The following is a 15,633-nucleotide window of genomic DNA, read 5'->3' on the forward strand; positions in this document are numbered from 1 at the left end:
AAAAAAAAGATTTGAAACACTACCCACTTTTATTACAGATATCTGAAAAACACATACACAGACATGCTCCCCTATCTTCAATAGTATTATCAATGCTTATCACAAGCAAAATGCACAAAGTCCTGACACTGAAAGTAAAACTTACTTTGAGTTTGTTCACATCAGGTAAGTGCCAAAATAAATGTTCTAATTCAATCTAGAACTGTCTGGAAACAGCTACTCATCCTGCCATGTCTCTTCATGCCTCTGCAGTGGCAAGTGCATGAATGGTTTTGTGTGTGTCATTATTCTGAACGTTGCAACTAGCTTTTCTTGCCTCCATAACAGTGCCAGAAAATATATAAATGGAACATGACTTCCCTGTTTTAAACTCTCTCTGGACATAAGTGTCTGATACACAATCAAATTTTGAGGATGATTAGTTCAGTTATAAGTACAAAGAATTACAATGCTATCCTATCGCATTGTGCAAACTGTCTTACCTAACTATTAAAGCAAACTGATACTGGTATTCTTTCCTGCTGTTTGTTGTGAAACCCAAAAATAACTCTGACAAACATTTACTGCCTAGATTCCAAAACTAGGCAACACCATAAACACTGCATAATATTTTACCATATCTGTGAAGTATAAAAAAAGGGATAAAACAATTGCAACTCCTGACAGATGCAGAGATCTGATAAGCTATCTGCATTCTTACAGATCCAATATGTGGATCTGACTGGGGTAAATCACACAGCCCTGATCAGGTGTAAATCACTCCAGTAATTGTAAATTATATGCAAGTATTTCCAAAAAGCACTTGTGAAAAAGAGAAACCACTCTGTTTGTAACTGATTACATAAGATTTTCTTATATGTTTTTATCACCACTAGGAATTAAGACTCAAACTGTAGGCGTTCAAGCTTTTTCCCCCAAAACGTAATTGCATGCCAGCATCTATTAATTAAAACCGGTAGGCCCAGGGGAGAAGACAAATGCAGTGGGCACCAATAGGTAGAGTGAAGGAGACAGTAAAATTGGCTAGAAATTATAAATGGCTCTGATTCTTGGCAACCAAAAATAAAATTTCATTTTTTTCATTTTCTACCTTCAGTAATGCCTGCATCTTTACAAGCCTGAATACAAAGGCAGCAGTATTTTTAAATAGCCTTTTCTTAAGGTATTAAGTTGAAGTCTTAAAATGCTTAGTAACTGCTTGATGAAGGAAGCATGCTACATCTTTGTTAGTTGCTTTCCTGTATCCAAGGATGCAAAAAATTCTTCACGAGTCTTCAGAAATAAAAGGGCATTGACAAGACTGAGAATTTCAAATCTCTCTTAATGTTGTTCTCCTCCATCTCTTTTCCAGAGAAACAACCAACAGGAGGGTACCCTCCCCTTCTAGAGAAGAAGTCTCTTCTGCATAACTCCTTTTAAGATCTGGGTCTGTAACAACTCTATACTTTGAGAAGTTCCTACCCAGAGATCATGTGCTTTAACGCAGTCTTTGTTTTTAGGCTTAGGCAGGGCACAGGTAATGCCCAAGAATTTGTAGACTCACAGACTTCTCAGTCGGAAAGTATTAGTGCAATGCCAGATAAAGCAGGCATGAAGCTTTGGAGGCTTCTTGTATCAAGTGGAGAGTCATGTGGGGAGATGCACGCACAGAAATAATGCCCAATGCATTTCAATAAAACCACTGAAACTGAGGCCAGAGAAGAGCTCTCAACAAAAGCTTGCGCTTCAGAACTTCCAAAATTTCAACATATGCCGATACGAAGCCCATTACTAGAACATGGTAGGGATGTTTATTACTGCCTGTCATCCCCTACCACCTCTTGCTCTTCTATAGCTTGCCAGGAATCCCCTATGAATCTGCTCTTACCTGCTTCCTGCTCCTGCCTTGGTGGTGAGATGGCACCCCAGTAGAACAGTCAATGACTGTCTCATAATTCCCTTACCACATGACTGCATGCAGTCATGAATACATTTTGACTGTATATAGCAGTCTCCTTGAACTACTCAGCCCACCTTCCTGCTTAAAAATCACTATCAGTTCTCTAAAATTCCCTGAAAGCCATGAAAACCCTCCTTGCAATTCTGAGGTCATCAGTTATACCCTTTGGTCAGGACACCTTTCTGGCCATACCTGCCCTCTCAGAGTTGTGAAAACGTGAAGCCTCAAATGAAGTTAAATTCCTCCTGAGTTAAATTTCCAGTGGCCAAAAGGCAACAAGTTTCTGCACTGTTCAGTTCAATCTCTCTCTCCCTGAGTGAGAGCCTTGGACAGTAACGAGAAAGGGGCTGGAAGCACAGACCACAAGCAATCTCCCCCCAGAATGATTCAGATTGATTTGAGAACACATTAGATACTGGTCTCACTCTTAAGCTTTAAAACATACAACAAAGGGACATGCCAAGTCCTGCGTGAGGAGAGGAATTACCCCGTGCACCAATACATGCTGGGGGCTAACCAGCTGGAAAGAAGCTCTGCAGAGGAGCAACTTAGGATTCCTAGTCAACACCAAGCTGAACATGAGCCAGCAATGTGCACTTGCAGCAAAGAAGGCTAACACCATCCTGGGCTGCACTGGAAAAGCATTCCATCTTCCAGAGGAAGATGATCCTTCCTCTCTATTTCAGCATTGATGAAAGCACAAACAGATGCCAAGTCTAGTTCTGGGCTCCTGTATACAGGAAAGACACAGATATACTGGAGTGAGCACAGCAAAGAGCCACGAAGATGGTTAAGGGGCTGGAGCACATCACACGAGGAAAGGCTGAGAGAGTGGGGACTGTTCAGCCTGGAAAAGAAAAGGCTCAGGGGGACCTTAATGTGTACAGACCCCCAGTGGGGAGGAGTAAAGACAGAGCCAAACTCTTCTCAGAGGTGCCCAGTGACAGGACCAGAGGCAACGCACACAACCTGAAATACAGCAGGTGGCCATCTGAACATCAGGAAACACTTTTTACTGTGAAGGTGCCTGAACACTGAGAAAGGTTGTCTAAAGGTGTCTCTATCCTTGGAGATATTCAAAAGCCATCTGCACACGTTCCTGAGCTGTAGGTGGCCCTGCTCTGAGTAGGGGCTTGAACTAGCCACCTCCAGACTCCTGTAGTCCTCCAGGAGTAAAATCATTTCACCATGAATTTTTACACTCAAGTGTCAGGATCAGAGTTGGCACTGCCAGGAAGAGGCGCAAGGCAATATTCGGTCTGTCTCGGTAATTCTAGGGGCTTAAACTACCCATGCATACAGTAAACAACCGGCACTCTGCTCCCTGCTCCATCACAGAGCCTCAAACATGGTGGTTCCAAACCCCTTTAAGTGCAAAGGAAGAAATACAGACTTTCAAGCAGCAAAGGTGAGGGCATCCTCCATTCCTCCTGCTCCACTGCACAGAAAGTGAGATTCATGGGACCACAGAAAGAATAAGCGAGAAGGAGTCTGACTCAAAAGAGGGAGTCTTGGTATTATCTATTTTATCCTTTAATTCCTTGGTGCCAAGTGCACAACCAGTTCCCAGAACTCTCGACTCCTCCTTTGTCTTCTCAGTGAGATTAAAGATAGGCTTTAGATCCTTTATCCTAAAGACAGGATAAAGACAGACTTCCTTATGATGGCCCCTTAACTCTTGCTTTTATTTCTGCATAGAGGCCCAGTTTCAACAGAAAGGACGAAGAATGATCCTACCTCTCCCTTCCCTACTGTTTATAGAAGGGCAATTACCGTCAGGTGATTTATACCATGCAGGCTAAGAAGGTCTCAGAACCCTACTTCCCATAAGTACTACACAAAATAAGGGTGGTAGCAGCTGCCGCTGTGCTCTGAGCAGTATTCTGTGGTTTACGACAATGTGAGGTGTGCTCCAAGTGTTAGAAACGGAGAGGGTGACAAACAGTCTCCAGGAAATTGGTTAAGAGCTCTTGCCTCTGGGCCAGTCTGTTAATCTTCAGCGTTAGCGCAACTAGCAGTTCAGGCTGGAAGTTTCCAGGTGCACACAGGAAATTATATAGGGGTTATCTTGCAAGCTCTGAAGAGTCTCACCAACTGCAAGTGACTTTCAGGATTTGGCAGCCCTGAAAACTGAGCAGCTCCAATATCCCTATTGATTCTAGAGACCTGAATTCTACCAAAATCAAGTTTGTGTGCCTCACTAGGTGGTCAAAATAGGGTGTTACGATCAATTTCTTCCTAATTATCAACTGCCACTCCCATGGAAAACCTTGAAATAACTCTTTAAAGATTTGGGAAGGTTCCAAGTACCTGCAGGCTTCTCTACTGAAGCTTCTCAGGGTTACAAAACTATGAAGAACCTCCTGTTTCAACCTAAGTTAAGTTTCCCAGCATTGCCACTACCTCAGCAAGCAACCTCTTTCACAGGCTTCTTAAATCCCATCAGAAGGGTAGTAAGAGCTTTTGTTCCCACTTCAATTTGCTCCAGAAAATGACTGCCATGGTAACAAGGAAGCTTCTTCTCATTTCTGGCCAAAATTTTGTCTAAGGTTGATTTATAGCTGTTGCCCCTTTCATAAGCTACTGTTCCATCAGAGGTGGACAAAAGTACTTTGGCTGTCCCATTGTATGGTCCTGTTGGGCAGTGAGAGTCCACAGGAGAACAGAACTGGAACTCAGCTAGCTGTGTTCCCAGCTGCCATGGTTTGCACTTAGTACTTAACTAATCCAGTGAGATAAGGCATACAATTGCACATAAGCATGCTTCAGTTTAGGTACATATATAAATACATGTAATTCTGTGACTTTTCTATGATTTAATTTTCCTGTATATTAACTGGGGTTGTTTCACTTCAAGGCACCTTATACCCACAAACAATACAGTTGCCTCAGGCTATTTAGTGTTTGAATGTACACTTTAAACGTTTAAACTATTTTTCCTTTAAAATGTTTTTTTTTTCGCCCCATTTTTGTAAAATGATTGTTACTTTCTCTCTTCAGCCTCATTGAAAACCCTCCCTCTCAGGCTTCCTCACAATTTGTTAGCCCCATCAGCCACCAGTAGGGCAACATCTGGACTCCAGGCTAGGCATCAGCCACTCAACACAAACTTCTTGTCTTTCAGCTACAGGAGTATCTACCATGTAAAACAGGAGTAAACATCTTCAATGTGAATTAGTCTGCAGGGGAGGCCATGGCACATTCTACCACTGTCCTATGCAAACATTTATACATACAGGAGCAGCAGAAGCTTAGGTTTATAAGGCCAAGCCCCAATGAAAAGGGTTGCTAGAGACTACAGTCTTCAGAGATACCCACAAAATACAGCACAGTCACTGTAAAACAGTGAAACAAGACTGGATGAGAGTTGAGTCTACCATGGTAAAACTCTTAACTATTCAACAGCCTGCCCTCCATGGTGCTGTCAAAAGCCTGCCATGCAGGAAGGTGAAGGTCTCCCAACCACAGACGAATAAAAAAGCAAAGCTCTGAAGCCCCCCAGAGGAGTTCGTTCAGCTGAGAGGGAGGAGGATCTCCTTCCTACTCCCAGAGATCTCAGTATTTTAAACTTCTCTGACTCCTGGGTAACCAGACGCATGCAACGTGAGAGCAAGACAGCTCCTCTCTCTGCAAGCGGAGCTCTGCCTATTAGGCTTGACATTGAGTTAGGCTTCTGGACCCATAAACTTTTCATTCTCCCCTGTACAGGAAGCCAAACTGTTTCTACCAAACTGTAATGCGATGGCACTTGTCTAGGACACTATTTCTTCAGGCTACTAAGTGTATTGGACTTAGGCAGGCACTCCCGAACCACCAGGCTACTCCACCTAAAGCAGCTGGAAGCGGTATCACTGCCTGTCCCCTGCATGTTAGGAAAGCAGCCATTGCTGTGACAACAGCACTTTGAGTTCAGCACCGAGTATCAATACGCATTATAGACGCACCGTATCAGCATCGGGTCTTTCCGAGGACTTATGCATATGATGACATAGTTTGTGACTCCCAAACAGGCCCAGGTGTAAGACAGACAGCAAGCAATTCAGCAGCCAAGGTACTCACATGCCCTGGTATGCCCTGGACACACAGGCACATGCAGCTTCTCAGGTGCACTATTACAGAAAGATTTTGTGGACTGCGGTCAAGGTGCCTCAGTTTCTACTTAGTGCCAGGTAAGCACCGAAGTGTTTATGTGGATTTGAGTCCACAGTGCCCTATGCCACACTGTGACCCCACTTCACAAAGTCATAGGTATGTTCTCAGGAGTACCTAGTGACACCGCCCCTCTTACAGCAGGAATGCAAAACCCACCTTTGGAGGTGAAGGCAATTTCAAGGCAATCAGCTAATGCTGAAGTGTTCCTCATGCCACAATACACCTGTTCATAGAAAAAATAAAAGGAGGAACCTTCACAAAAGCCCCAGCTCCTCAATGCATTGCTTCAAGGTATTCAACAGGTCACAGGACAGCACCATGTTCCCCCGCTACAAACACCACTCACAGCGGCTTGAAATGTGGTATTGGAAGGGTGAGGGGAGGACGAGGTCTCTGCCACTGACCAGGTATATCTACCTATAGAAAAAGAAAGTGACACTGGCCAGTACAAGTTGCATGCCTTTATTCTAAGGGAGTGCCAAGCTCTGTTAGCCTCAGACCACTGAAGAAGACTCTGCAGGCAGAGAAGCTGACAGAGAGGGCAAGCTCTCAGGAACAGACGAGCAAGTAGTTTCAAACCGAAGCATGCATTTCTATCATTCTCCAGTGCAAGCAGTGAAAGCATTATGTGCCCACAGCCCTGCTCCCTGTAACAGCGCCCTGCTCCCCGGCTAGCATGCTGCAGTACGTGCTGATGTCAGCGTGAACTGGCAGAGGGCTTTTAGCTCAGAGTCAGAAACAGGGCTCAGGCAGAGAGGTACAGAGCCAGAGGAGAGGAACACAGCCTCTTTACTGATGTCACTTCTGAAATCCATTATAGTCTGCTCACAGAAACACCCCAAATTCCCTCCAATCCACAATTTTACGATCATCATGTGAGGAATATAGTAGTTGAACCAAGAATTCTTCCTACAGTTTCCTGCAATGAGGAGTGCTGGAAAGGAAAATTACAAGTACTGTTTCAGGAACTTTTACTGCTGTCGGGACCATCCAGAACAGGAGAGAATTGCTGCACCCTTCTTAGCCCTTGTGATTCATGAGGCAGCGCGTCCCCAGCCCCTCATCAGCCCAGGACTGAAGGGAGCCTAGTCTGCAACACAGATCAGTTTCGCTTCCAGGGGACATTACAGATTTGTATGTGGGTGTTACAGATGGAAATATTTCTCCACCAGGTGGTTTTAAATGATAACTGGTGGCTGTTTTGCTGAGACATTTGGATAATCAGAAAAACTTTTACTGAAGATAATAGGAAGGGATGGTGATATATGACTTATAATATAGCTGTGTCATCTGGATAGCACCGTTATGTATTTGTAACAAACCTCTACAGAATCACAACAGTAAATTCTTGTCTCAAAATCCAATCTTACAAGAGTTACTCTCTGGAAAGATGAGTCCTTCTAACTTGTCTAACTTGTCGCAAAAAGGAAATGCGTGCTGGGCATACAGAAAAGTCAAAAGATCTCAGAAAACCTAGTGGCTCTCCATAAAAGTCAAATCATAATCCATATGAAAACTATTTCCTGTGACCTAATTTTTGAAAACCAACGATATAGCTGAAGGGAATATACAGGTTTTTGAGTAAAATCACAATTACTCAGACCAATGGAGAGCCTAGACCGTTACGCCCATGATTTGAAAGAACTGGTGTAAGGAAATAAAACTTTTAACCTTGGGTATCACAAACCTTTCAAGATAATAAGTAATTTCAACTTGAATTCACAAAGCACAATTCTGGCCTCTTCTAAAACTGTATTTAAAGTGTCCTAAATTCATTTAGTAAAACTGCAGAACATTAAGATTCCCATAATCTCACAAATAAAAAGGAAGTATCAGTGCAGAATTCAGAACTGCCAAAGCAAAAGAAGAGCAGAAGAAAAAAAAAAAGGGGGGGGGGGGGGGGAGGGGGGGGGGGAAGGAGGGAAATTTATGCTCTGTCCCATGTTAACAAGAATAGGGATGAGACATTACCATCTCTACCAACAAAAGTTCATTCTTGCAGTGACTGTAAGATTTATCGTATTGCTCTACAACATCATCACAGAAGCAGTAATCTTCTTCATGGAATAAAAGCTAAATATTTATGGGGAAGTAGCTGTGCTGGAGGACAAGGAATGGGAGAAGGATAAATGTAGTTTAGAGTCTCTGAGCTACTCCGTTATTCCATTTTCTTCTGATAAATAGAAACCGAGCGGGGATCCTCCACTTGGGTTTCCCCACATTGACTAACACAATGTGTTTTTGCAAAACACTTCTGGCCTCAACCACCCCACCTCCGAGGCTAGCCACACCCCAAGTGTCACGAGGAGAACAGCAAACAGAACTCTTGGTCTTGGACCCAGACCCAAGCACCACGTACCCAGCCGGCTCCTCGGCAATACGCAACACTAGCAGCTGGGCCTTGAAACTCCCTGTTGCAATCACCCCTAGCAGCCCCTGTAAAAATCCAGCACCCAGCACCGCCGGGAAGGGACTGAGACAGCAACGCACGGCGAGTCTGTCCCAGCTCCGCCAGGCACGGTGCACGGGGCGGAAGGCAGGAGCCTGTGGGGACACGGTGTCTCCCTCGGTCTGAGAAAGCCACAGGGAAGAGCTGGCACCCGCATCACCCCAGTGGGCATTTCCGATGCTGCCAAAAGAAACACCCGGATCACGTCACACCTTCAGAGCATCCCTTCCAAGCACAGGTGTTTGCAACCAGAAGAGAGCGAGGTACGGATGCACCTCCCGTGGTAGGGAGGGTCTGGGTAACGTCAGAGGTTTGCACTATTCCAGTCACCTCTCCTGCCATCTCGCCCCCAGAGCAAAGAGGCCTGACGGGTAGTCAGAAGAGGAGAAGCCCTGATTCTCCTCCACAGGCCACATCTTCAATCTGTTTATTTTCATCACTCGCAGCAATTCGGTAACGTTGGAGGCTAGAAAACGTGGTCACATGCACCGTTTGGCAAGGGTGGGGGGTGGGGGGGGTGGGGTGTGTGTAACGGAGAAAAGGTTCAAAAGGAGCCGTGGGGACCCGGTTTCCAAACATGGCACCTACCCACACCCCGCGCCCCTCCCCGTGCCGCCGGCAGCGGGATAACCCCGCGCCCCCTCCGTCCCGCCGCCACGCACGCACGCACGCTTCCCCTCGGTAACGAGCGGTGCGACTAATTGCATTTATTGCCTAATTACGAACGCCCCGCTGTCCGCACAGCGAGCCGCCTCCCGGCCGCTGCCGCCCCCCCCCCACCCCCGGGAGCAGGCGACCGGCGGCCCGGAGGCGGCGGGAGGACGGAGCGGAGCGGCGCGGGGCGGGGCGGGGGGTGCCGGGGCGGCGGTGGGGGCGGCCGCCCCAGCCCCGCGGGGGGCGGTAGCGGAGGCCGAGCCAGGCGGGGGCAGCACGGCGGCCGCGGAGGCTCCCGCACGCAGGGAAACCCCACCCAGCGGCCCCTCCTGGCAGAGGCGGGGTTTTGGGGACCCCAGAGGAATCCCACCTCGCCCCTCACCCCCATGACGGGCTCCCCCATGTCGCCCTGCGCCCGCCCTGCGCCGCCGGCTCCCTCGGGGCGGGGGGGGCCGCCGTCCCGCTCCGTCCCGCCGCGCCGGGCTCCGCCGGCAGCGCCGCCTCGGGAGGGGGCTGCCCGGAGAGGGGGCGGGGGGCGACGGCCGGGGAAGAGGAAGTTATGGGTCGGGAGCGGAGCGGGACCGGGGCTCCGCAGCGCCCGCCGCGGCGAGGGGTCCCTGCGGGGCGGCCGCCGGGCAGGGCGAAGCCGGGCGGCCCTGGGCACCGGCCGGCTCCCTCTGTGGCAGCGCCCGCTCCCGCCCGCCGGCGATCGGCGCATGAATGAGTGCCCGAATGAATGAATGACTGGCGTCTGCTTACTTGAGCATGGCCTCTTCTTTCTCTTCCTCTTCTTTCTGCCGGTCCATCACTGCCATGATAATGTTCCTCTCCTCCTCTGTCAGGTGGCTCAGGTCGGGCAGCTCATGCATCGGGGGGGGCACCGTGGGCGGGCGAGGGCCGCGGGGCCCCACCGAAGAAGACATTTTCTCTCCGCCGCTCCCTTACACCTTCTACCTTTGCACGGCAAGCCCGGCCAGCCTCTCCTCCGCCCCTTCACAGTGTAGTCCTCCGAGCAGCAGCAGCCGGCAGCTCTCTGGCAGCAGCGGAGGAGGCGGAGACCCAGCCTTTCATGGTTGCTTGCATCCACCCCGGCCCGGCGGCTGCTGCCGCTTTGCTCCCTTTGTTTCCGCGGCTTCAGGGAGCTCGGGGGCTGCCGTGCCGCCGCCCGCAGCCCATCCTCCCGGCGGTGGGCGTGCGGGGCGGGGGTGCCTTGGCGCGGAGGGCTCCCGACCGCCGCTGGCGGGCTGCGTGCGGGAGGCGGGAGGGGGGCGGTGCGTGCCGCGGGCCGGCCGGGAAGGGCGGGTGCTGCCGCCGCCGCCACCGCCGAAACGCTCCGCCGCCGCGAGCCTGGCGCTGGGAGGAGGGAGGGGGGTCGGGGCCGGTGAGGCGGAGTCCGGGGCGCGCCGCCGCCGCTGCCTCACGGGCTGCCGGCCCCGGCCCCTGCCCTGCCCGTACCGGCCGCGCCTCTCCCCGCCGCCCGCTCGCTCGTCCCGCGGCCGCACGGTCACGGCGCGGGCCACGGCACCCCGCCCTCCTCGCCTCCTCCCGGAGGCTTCCGCGCCGCAGCTCGGGGCCGGGAGCCGGCCCGCGTCCCCGCCGGGGCTGCCGCCTCGCCCCGGGCAGGGGCCGCCCGTGCGAAGGGGTGAGCAGCGGGGGAGCCGCGCTGCGGGCTGCCCGAGGCGCCGGGGAAGCCCTGGGCTCCCGGTGCTGCCGCCGCTCCCGCGGGCGTGAGCCGGACCCGCCCCCGCACCCGGGGCTCGGGCGGCAGCCGCAGCCCCCTCGCCTTGGGCCGGCATCGTCGCCGCACGGCCGTCCCCTCCTTGGCGTCCCACGCTCCACCGCTTTCTTCATACCGCGGCTGCCCGCGCTCAGCGGCACCCATGCCGCGGCCCCCCCACACCTCCCGCGGGGTGGCGGGCGCTCTTGACTCTCCTCTCCCATCAGAGCCCTTTCTTCGCCGCCGTGACCCACCAAAACTGGCCACGAAAGGTGCCACGGTGCCGACTGTTCAGCTGAAGGGGGCACGCACAGTGAAACAAAACCCCGCTTCCAGAGAGAGCTTCCCTGTCAAGTTGTGATCTACCAGCTCTGAGCAGCTTGGTTTTGGGGAGCTGATAACAGACACCACGGCCCTTCTCTACAGGAGATCATCTGCCTGTAATCCGCTGGCCAGAAACTGACGCCTATGGCTCTGAAGGGTCCCTCGCTCAACGCGTGCCTGTCAGTGACTGAAACCGTTCAGGCTACTTAGAAATGCAAAGCTGAAATACGCAGAAAACTGCACTTTCAAATAAAATGTGAACTACCTCTAACACACGCTGACACTGAAGACCTCTTCAGTCATGCTTCTGCCGAGGTCACAGCATGGAAACAGCTCTGGTTTCTAGAGAGATCGTCTGATGGGCAGGAACCAAAGGGAAAAAAAAATCTATGCTGGCAGTGTGCAATGCTTCTTGCTGCCAAATTTGCCGGGTTTGGAATTGGGAGAGGGACCAGCTTTCAGCCAGCCACACTAATACCTCTTGCACAAATTCTGAGAGCTATGAACCTTTGCGACCCTTTGAGTTTGAGAGGAATTACTGTAGCCATCTGCTTGTGTCCACCCAAGAGATTTTCCGCAGGACACAATTTGATAACACAAATTAAAAAGAAAAAAAATAATAAGCGCTACTGTGACCACCAGAACTTTTGAGTGGTAATGTCCAAGTCCAGCTCAGAAAGTGAAGTCTCTCAACTCTTCCAGCACATGAAAGAAACTGAAACATGAATGACCGACAGATGGCTGAGAAGAGATTACAGTGGTGTTAATAAGCAAAGCACTACGAAGGGCTGGTAAATATCATAATGTCACACAGTTAAAGACACAGACCCTCCCACTAACTCGTGTGGTGATTTGTCCCAGGGCCTTGCCATGTTATTGCTACTAGATGTAATCCTTCTAGCTAAGTACTAACAAATCAATAAAATTACTTCCCACCATCTGTGACTGGCAGGGAAGATAGCCTTCATGTTATAGACTGATGCTAAAGAATTTATCTGTTCATTACCAACAGGCAAAAAGTATGGTAGCTATCTTAAAACTGAAGGAAGCATGACTGAAAAGAATAGGATGAAGAGATGGTGAGGTACCACCATATGTTTAGTATCAGAAACAACTAAAACATGACATGACATGACATGACATGAATGGTAATACTAAATACCATGATTATGTTCTTATAGATATCCATACCTAGTCCACACTCCTTCAGATAATTTAGACCCGTGTATGCCATGTAAAAGATGTAGCTTAAGTAACTACAAGAACTAATTCACTAGAGCAGTGGCCCTGGTGTTGAAGAGTTGCTGCTTTAAGCCTAGCCTAAACAAAATATTAACGGTCTAAGACCATAAGACCCAAATGTCTCCAAAATATTTTTTATGAAGAAAATATTACATGAGATTAAGTTATCCTACTCACCTTTCTGCTTATTAATTACTGACACAGTCATGTATGTGTCTGTTCTGCTTTATTGTATTAATTGTTGAATGCAGGGTCAAGCATGTGAATTCTTACTGCTGTGTGTGAAATGCAAAATGAACACAAATAGTACAAGGGGATTTTATATATATAGTTTCTTATAACTTAAGAAGTAAAGCTGAAATTACTCTTGCAGAGTAATGGTTAAAAAAAATATTACAGAGGTTGGAGTGTAAACTTGCATCAAGCCATATTGTGAATAAACGGTGTTACTGGAAAGCACAGAATCACAGGATTTAGGGTGGAAGGCACCTGTGGAGGTCATCTGGTCCAGCCTCGCCGGTCAAGCAGGGTCAGCTAGAGCAGGTTGCCCAGGACTGCATGCAGATAGCTTTTGATTATCTCCAAGGATGGAGACAGCACAGCCTCTCTTTGCAACCTGTCCCAGTGCTCACTCACAGTAAAAGTGTTTTCTCATGTGCAGACCAGACCTCCCGTGTTTCAGTTTGTGCCCGTTGCATCTTGTCCTATCACTGAGCACCACTGAAAAGAGCCTGACTTAGTCTTGCTTCTTTATTCACATTGGTAAGACCCCTCTGAGCCTTCTGTTCTCTGGGCTAAACAGTCCCATCTCTCTGCCTTTCCCCATACAACATGCTTCAAGCCCTTAACTATCTTCATATCCCTTAACTATCTTCATTGACCTTCTTCAAAGTATGTCAATGTCTGTCTTGTACTGGGGAGCCATGAACTCCAGATGTGGCTTCACCAGTGCCAACTAGCTGGGAAGGCTGACCTCCGTCAACCTTCAGGCAATGCTTTTCCTAGTGCCTACAAAGTCTTAGGCACAACAAATGATTTTACATTATTTTTGCACAAAGGCAGTAGAATTTCCTAGAGAGACATATAAGAGAAACCATAAAAGTAATCTCATTTTTCATAGGGCTACATGAAGAGACTGAGCTCTTACTGTCAGAACTTCAAACATTCAGTGGTCATTTTCTGATTTGCCCGCGTTTGTTTTGTAAAGATGAAATATCTGACACTGTCCTCCAACGAACAATGTGTGGAAAGCCCAGCCTAGTTCAATACATTGTTTCCGGAAGCTGCAACGATACAGGAGAGCCTTAAAGAGAATTTCATTGCCTGGTTACTAAGAATACCCCCTGCTTAGTAACATCCAAAGTCTTGTCACTGACAGGCATCCTATTAACTCCATTTCTCTGAAGTCCTATCTAGGGAAGACTGCTGTGAAATCTAGAAATGGAATATCAATATAGCTATTGTCACATATCAGGTAAATTAATTCCTTAAACTTGAGAAGCCAGTTATTATAACAGAATCTGTGATCTTTTCTTCTCGGTTCATAATGACAATACCCCATGCATGACAGATGCATATTTCTTTATGATTCTAGAACTTGCCTCAATCTTAGGAACTTTCCTTCTCCCCTATATCCTCCTTTCAGATTGTCCAAAGGCCACTTTTTACATTTCTTAATTACAACAATATTTCCTTTTCAAGCTCTTTTCATTAGCCTAGCTAGTCATGATTGTCTGTTTTCTTGCTTGAGGCAAACTGAAAGAAACTGGAAACAAACAATGCAGAGGGTTTTCCTGTTGTCTCTTCCCTAGAGGAGTGGTGCTCATTCTCAGCCTGACGGGACACTGGGAATAGTGAAAGCTGTGGAAGACTTTTCAGTCTGAGCAGGGGGTTTGCTGTCTGAGGGACAGTCATGAAGGATGAAATATTCTGTAATATCAAGGGCTCAATGTGATTTCTCACAATAGGTTGGTAAAAATGGGACACTGACTTCTCTCTCACCTAAGAAGTTGAAGGAATTAAAAAAATTCAGGCACACCAAATTCACAGTAAAATACCTTCTATTAACATTATCAGGATTTTCAAGTACAGTTTTTGTTTTGGCATCTGATTCGTGATTTTTCATTTCTTTAAGTTTGGTGGCACTGCAGTATTTTAAGAGAGAAGGAGGTCACAACTAGTTCTAGTATGAGAAGAAATGGAAACAGTCCTTTTCAAAGCAGACAAAACCCACTTGCATAAAGGGAGTTCATTTCAGGTAGGGATTTCAGGGCATGTTCTGAACAAGATCTGTTATTATGCATAATTTTATGAGTGCCTACAACCTGCAGTGATTAGTGTCTTAAAAACAGTCAGCCAGAAGTCTTGGTCTTCTTTCAAGTTTATTTTATTATTTAAAAACCAGGAAAAAAAATCCCTCTGATCAACAAACTAGCCATTCCATTGGCATCAAACCTTATGAAGTCTGGTTTTGGATGACAGTTTTGGATTCTCTTGTGTCAAATAAAGCAGCCAAGTTCACGCTTCCACCTGGTCTTCAGCAAGTGCACTAATCTGACTCTTCTCTGTCTGGCTGCTGGTCTTCATAAAACCTGCAGAAGCTCAGTGGTTTTAGACCTCTCTCTTTTTGTCAGGCTTATTTGAAATTGGTCAAGAGATTCAAATGTTATTACTGGAGTACTGACAGGAAAACAGCATGACTGAATAGCTTGATTTCCTTAAAAAAATAGACTAGAAACCCTGTCCCACCCCCATAGGTCTCTAATTATTCCCTTTGCTCTTCTCAGTTCCTTCCTGTTTAGCTGTGTATTTCTGGTGTAGCAGACTCCAGAAAATCATCCCATCCTTCAGGTGCTGCTTGCCAAAAATGCATAAACAGGAACTGTCACCTTCCTCCTCCATGACATGATGCTTCTGTATGTGCAGCTCCAAATCATACACCCTTTTAGGCGCAACAATGTGTTTGAAAACTCCTGATTTGAATCTGTTATGAGCTTATTCTTATTTCAGTCTGACTACTTTCCAAATGTGTTTGTTCATAATAATTTTTTAACATAGAAATACTAACAAGGTTTTAAGTACATCGTTTTCCAAAGTACCGAGATCAGTTTCCATTTTTTCTCCTTTAACTAGAAAAAAAGTGCAAAAATGATGGAA

General features: G+C 47.8%; 1 protein-coding gene across 47 annotated transcripts in view; it reads right to left on the reverse strand.

Annotated features, from left to right (window-relative positions):
* RIMS1 (regulating synaptic membrane exocytosis 1) overlaps positions 1-10,443 on the reverse strand; it is a 335,719-nt gene extending 325,276 nt beyond the window's left edge. For all 47 annotated transcript variants that reach the window (XR_005828502.1, XM_040598588.1, XM_040598553.1 and 44 more), the window contains exon 1: positions 9,954-10,443. Coding sequence is in view for 46 of the 47 variants with exons in the window: in XM_040598588.1 (XP_040454522.1) it covers positions 9,954-10,117 (164 nt within the window). In the remaining variant the exon portion in view is untranslated. The remainder of the gene's footprint in view (positions 1-9,953) is intronic.
* Between the last annotated feature and the right edge of the window lie 5,190 nt (positions 10,444-15,633).

The sequence above is a fragment of the Falco naumanni genome, chromosome 6 (genome assembly GCF_017639655.2).
Source record: "Falco naumanni isolate bFalNau1 chromosome 6, bFalNau1.pat, whole genome shotgun sequence".
NCBI lineage: Eukaryota > Metazoa > Chordata > Aves > Falconiformes > Falconidae > Falco > Falco naumanni.